A 5,984-nucleotide genomic window follows, 5' to 3' on the forward strand; every position below is an offset into this window, starting at 1 on the left:
ATGTCTGCTGCATCAGAACTGTTGCCCATTTTATTTCACTATTCATGTCAATGGAATACCAAAGTAACATGTGGCTTTCTTGTTAATAAAACAAGTGTCTTTCAGTTGTTTCTAATGTACGGTCACCTCCAAGAGGGTTATATGTTCGCTACGATTCTAGTTAGCATTACAATTCAGTCTGATTCGTCTCTTTATTGGTGCACTCGGGTGTATGGTTCTCGCACGTAACATCAAAAGCCAATTAGAAGGCGCGGCTTGTTTCTACGTTATGCGCCAACTGATGCGATTGGATGGGACTTGGTGGCAAGCTTTCCGTAGTTTGAGCTCTTGCATACAAATGCATTCAAAGCTGGAATAAATCAAAATGCATTGAAATCAATCTTGCTTATAATATTTAGGTGTTCAAAATAGAAAATAAACCTGTCCATAATTTGTTAGGCAAGATGAAACCATCCGTCAGAACCTGTTAATTTATTCAGTAAAATGATGTTGTTTGGAAAAATCGTGCTGAGTAGAAAAATTGAAGCAGTCTTACGTTTGGCACAAAGTTAATTTGAGGGCATTGCCAATATTTATGGTTATGTATAGCTGTAGTAAATCTACTTGGCTACGCATTTTATTTATTTGTCCTCCGAAAACTGAGTCTCAACTGTGGCTGGCTTGACTGTTCTCTGACATGGCAAGCTGCTACTAGTTTTGATGCATTTCTTACCGCATTTAGTTGATTTGAACATCTTATTAATTTGGTTGCCTGGTAGATGAACCACATCCGTAATTTTAGCAATTTATGAAAATCTAAACAAATTTTGAGACTTTTAGAGTAAATGACATAGAGCTCGGGGTGTAAATTTACTCGCCTAGCAAAAAGGATGAACTTTGGGGTACTGTTGCAGTGTTCAGTGGTCTCCCATTGCCCGGAGAAGTGTCCAAAGTTGAGTATACTTTCACGATGTTGGTCTTCAAAGTTAATTTCAGTTCGCTTTAAAAATACACCCTCCAGTACCCGTTTCAATGGTACTGTCAACGATCTCTTAGACAGAGGGATGATCGGTGGAGTGCTACCAAGGACATCCCATGCTAGCACTATTCCTTACACCAAATTAGCTATAAATTTAGGCCAAAGTATGTGCACTAGGACAGTTGGATGTAGTCGATTTGATAAATGCAAAAGCGGAAGAAAAGAAGGTGGTATATCAACTTTCACGATGAAAAAATCGTTTTGATAGCAGCTTGAAGTAGGTTTGTGGATTTTATTTGAGGCCATAAATAAGGAAACCCTTAAAAAAAATACTTTTTGATACTCAAGAAGTCAGTAAATATAGATGTATAGGAGAGCATTAACTATCTCACCGACCCCTTGCTTAGGCTGACCACACACTACTTACACCAATTGCATGGAGTTAGCACATAGCCTACCATACCATCCCTTCTCGATCCTATCAAATCAGTCAAATAAAGAGATTTCGTACGAATTTTGCAATTATTTTGTGAATGACGGCGTTCGGTAGTAAAATAGGCATTTGTAAGACATTGTGATGGGAGAGAAAGGGCAATTTCTTCAGATACTGAAGTACATCTTCCATGACAGTTCCATTTCGCAACGCATTCAGCCTCCTCTCGACTGCGTGCTCGGAGTCGGGAAAGATGGAGGCGGCTCCTCACGCGCGCTTGAAGCGCATAAAACATTGCCGTCCTCTTCTTCCAGCCCCATTCTCTGTGTCCTCTTCCTCCGCTCCCAACTGCCGCTCACGACCACGTGTGTTGAACAACACTGGAGCAGATGATACCACAACTTGCTCAACAGCACACCACCTGTGCTACGTGCAACTGATGTATTCGGGGCTCCAACATTCCACTCTCTGAACATCAACAACGATATCGATGCCAATGCCAGTGGTGGGAAACACGTGAGTAACCAATTTCCACCATTGTTCTGAGGGCAAATGACGGCCCTGTTAACACAAACCCATTTGAGCACAATCGAGCAGTGGATTGTAAGGCATGATATCAGCGAATTTGGCTTTGTGAAGTGTAGCAGTATAGATCGACAAACTATTCTTCATAAAGTACAAGGTGGGCAGGAAATTTCATATGTCTGCTGTCACGTGACAGGTTGGAATCCGCGGACAACACAGGCATTCACAATTCGCAGAAATTGACCACCGTGATGAGCGCTATCATCGAGTTGACCGAGCCTACCTCAGTCTCCCTTCACCGCATCACCTGGAACCCTGAAGTACTTCTCTGTTTTGTTTGGATCACCCTTATCATTATCTACGCTGTTTGCTGGAAATACCTGCGAGATCACGCGCCATGTCCACTTACACTTCATCCTCCTCGACAGAGGGAGTCGTTATCAGCCCCATGAGAGCCTGACACTGAATGTTGATTTATAAACAATTGCGTGAGGGCGGAGGTAAGGGAGGAAGGGGAGGAAAGAATGACGAAGGTAAGGAGAAGAAGAGGGCGAGGGTGGATGAAGCGCATTCAAGCTTGTTTGAAGAACCGCCTCTGTCTATCCCGAATGCGAGCTTGTGTTCCAAAGAAGACCGAAGCGTTGTGATCTGATTTACATGGAACATCAAATTGTAGAGGACATTGTAGACATATGTAGCATCATCTCACAAGTAGTTTTGCTTTTGAAATCACTTGCCTAGCAAGGGAAGCCATCCGCAGGGCATGCAACTGGAGTGCCCGTGCAAGATGACAAAAAATTGAACAGTCACCTACTATTGGTTATCATAATCTAGCTCAGGCTCCTCATCTAGTGTGGTCAAGTCAAGCAAGGTCTAGAGTAGCGTAAACGATTGCTTCCAAGGTGCGCTGAGTAACTAACAATTATGTTGGGCAAGGTAAAATAAGTTACTACGACTACTGCCACTACTTTTGATGGTGAGTTGGTAGTTGCTAATGCACGTAAGGGAGGCATAAGCGGCGAGTGCGGCACAGTAGGTGCAGTGTGGGGGGAATAAATGGGTTGGAGGAATTGGCCACTCACACCTAAACATTACTATGCAGCTAGCAAATGTAAGTTCCTGATGAGTGTTCCTAATTCTTTTTCTTGGTTAATAGTCGCCTCTGACCAAGGAGAACATCGGTGGTGATTGAACCCTTCCCGTGGAGGCGAAGTAACATAACTGTGTAACTAAAGAAGGAGAAGGAGAGGAAGGGTTAAGGAAGAGAAGAGATAGGACAAGACGACTGAATGAAGCATGTAGCAACGGACTTAGTTGGAGGTTCTGTTTACTACGTCATTTGCTTCGTTCTCCTTCCATCCATTCGTGGATTCATTCATTCACCTACCCTACATCTTGCTTACCTACTTGGCCATACAACTGCTAAAAAACATATAGTGATTGACTTAGTTGAAAGCAATATGCCTATCAACTAAACGATTTGCGCAAGGTGGCTCCTCATAATGTTCCCTACAACTGTCGAAATGACTACACTAAAAGTTGAGCCAATATTGAGAAGTTGAATGGGCATGGATGAGGAGGGAAAGCAGAATGGGTAGAATTGGGAGAAGGAGGAGATAGCGGTAGCATAACTTTCCCCTAATCACTACGACTTCTATCTGTTCTACTTGTTTTGGTCTTCTGATGTCTCCAGAACGGCGGATTGGGAGGTTGGGAGTGACGGGCAGATGGAGAGGGAGAGAAAGGCGGTGGAAGTGGGGGACGAGAAGTAGATTGGTGGTTAGGACGAATCGAAGCGGCAGGGGGGCGTTGATGATGAACTGGATAATGGGTTTGACAACAATGCGCAGAAGTGCGAGAAGTAGTGGAAAGCATTGGAACTCGCAGTTCAGCATATCTGGCGGCCGGTTGTGAGAATCAATTCCTCCCATCACCTGACACGTCTGTGAATCGATTGGCGGCACGTGTCGCGTGGTGTCACTTGTTGCAGTATAGCGACATAGCTGAACAGTATTTCCTGTTGATAGTTTCATGGAAATGGAAAAGGATTCTTATCTTTTATGGATAGAAATGGGGGAGTCTGGCATGCTTTAATGGCATTTGGACAGGATTGTTCTCATGTAAATTTAAGTTGTCACGTAATTTGAAGTGTATCGAATGACCATGATCAGGACGTACGCCTTATGGGATGAAGCAGAGAGCACATCACAGTCATGAGAATATACGGAAAACCAAATAACGCACTTGCGAACGGGTTGCCCTCTTCGTCAAGAATGGCAATTCAAAATTTAACATTGCCAAAAAACAAATATTCAGTAAATTGATAGCATGCATATAAAGTCGCGTCACAATGTGATACAAACGCACCCTTATTTGCTTCCAACGGCTAAGGGAGCTCCGTGGTGGATTTCGGCAAATTTTATTCTAGCGACGATGACCGCTTAGAATAGGTGAATCTTACAGCAACACCTAAATTCTACTTATTTGCCTTTCTACACAGTACTCTTCACGATCTGTAGTAGTTACAGTGATATCATGTGATCCCTTCTATTAACACTACTCATTTTTTGCGACTCGGGTATCACTGTATGGTGAAAATGTCTGTAAAGTAACCGCAAACACCAATGGAGATTATGAGAAAGTGATTACCTATTGTGAAAGAAAAAAAAGACTCTTTTGAAGTCTCTGGTTGGAGTCAAGCATGCAGGTCTAGCTTCTGCTTCCCCGGTGGCTATATAGCTTACATTTTGGGGAACGAAGGAGAGGAAGAGGGGGAGATTCGATATAGTTTGTTGCAAACTTAGCACTTTGTTTATCTTGCCACACCAGAGTGTTTTATCGTCCCGTTCCCTCTTTTGCATTCATGTAGTGCTTACTAGAGCAGTGCGGGAAAGTCAACCATTGCTTGTGCGTTTTCATCATTTTGCTCTACCGATTTGTCTAGTGGCTGATGGGCAAGGAAATCAGAGAGTATACAATTGTAGAACTGGGGACTAAAGGTGGTCTAAAACTTACTCTTCTCTTAATTAGCTAATCCTCTTTTAAACGAAGATTGCTCTGTTATGAGTTGTGTCTTTGCATTTATTGAGCCCTCTATCCATCTACGAATAAATTTCCGCCTTGTGCCGTGGGTCGTATCAATTAGTTGGTTTATCGATCGCCTGCCTAACAAGATAACTAATACGCAACCACTGCTCAACAGATGTTCGTATGGATCGACCAGTGCGGATGAGTCAGCAAGGAGGCGCATGGGGGGAGTACGGACTCAGACGCGAGACAAGGCGAGAGATAAGAGATAGTGGAAGTTACAGATTTCGGCGTATTTGGATATTATGCCACTGGCGGTATAAGTGGCCCCATATTCATCCGCACTGGAAGCGATTAGCTTTAGTAGTACCCACACAGCACACTAAATGCAAATGACACGGGAAGACTTTGCTGTTGTTTTTGATACCGTGGTGGTAGAACAATCGACCAACATGAGTATCATGTGACAAAGTAGCACATGGAGCTGCGATCAGTCACCGGTGGTGACGAGCCGTTCACCATTGCCTCGAGCATTCGCAACGCTTCCATATGACACTGAGTACAGAGGATTCCGGTGAGACCCTCCCTTTTACAAAACTCGTCACTCAGCAACGTCGCCATTGAGTGGCGTCACGCCGCCCATTCTTTAGACGACACTTTTCTCGTGTACAATCTTCGAGAGCTTTCTACCACCAAAAAACTAATCTAAAATCATTTGATAAAATGAATAAAACAGACTTTTTTGTTATAACTCGCTGAAAAAGAGAATGGTTTAGGAATCGGGAACACTCATTCTCATCATTCATTTTGTTCTCACTCGCCTTCTACTACTTACTTCAGTTTTCTGCTATTTTTGATGCCCATCTTTTATGCCTATTTACGCAGATACACTTCCTTTCTCTTTACCCTTCCTTACATTTTAACACTTGCACGTGTTCCAGGGGCTAGGACTAACAGGGACTGATGTGTAAATACAAAAGAATAGGAGAAAAGGGACATCAAATAGCGTCAGTCGACAAGTGTCCATGTTAGGGCACAAAT

At 43.2% G+C, this 5,984-nt stretch overlaps 1 protein-coding gene across 1 annotated transcript in view; it reads left to right on the forward strand. All coding sequences in view use genetic code 11, as the record gives it.

Moving 5' to 3' along the window:
• The window catches only part of EGR_10812 (hypothetical protein), a gene marked incomplete at both ends in the record, with an annotated part of 5,785 nt that extends 5,387 nt beyond the window's left edge, over positions 1–398 (forward strand). The window contains one exon of the mRNA XM_024500061.1: positions 350–398. Within this exon, the coding sequence (XP_024345520.1) occupies positions 350–398 (49 nt within the window). The remainder of the gene's footprint in view (positions 1–349) is intronic.
• Between the last annotated feature and the right edge of the window lie 5,586 nt (positions 399–5,984).

This window comes from Echinococcus granulosus (assembly GCF_000524195.1).
Source record: "Echinococcus granulosus chromosome Unknown EG_S00275, whole genome shotgun sequence".
Taxonomy (NCBI): Eukaryota; Metazoa; Platyhelminthes; class Cestoda; order Cyclophyllidea; family Taeniidae; genus Echinococcus; species Echinococcus granulosus.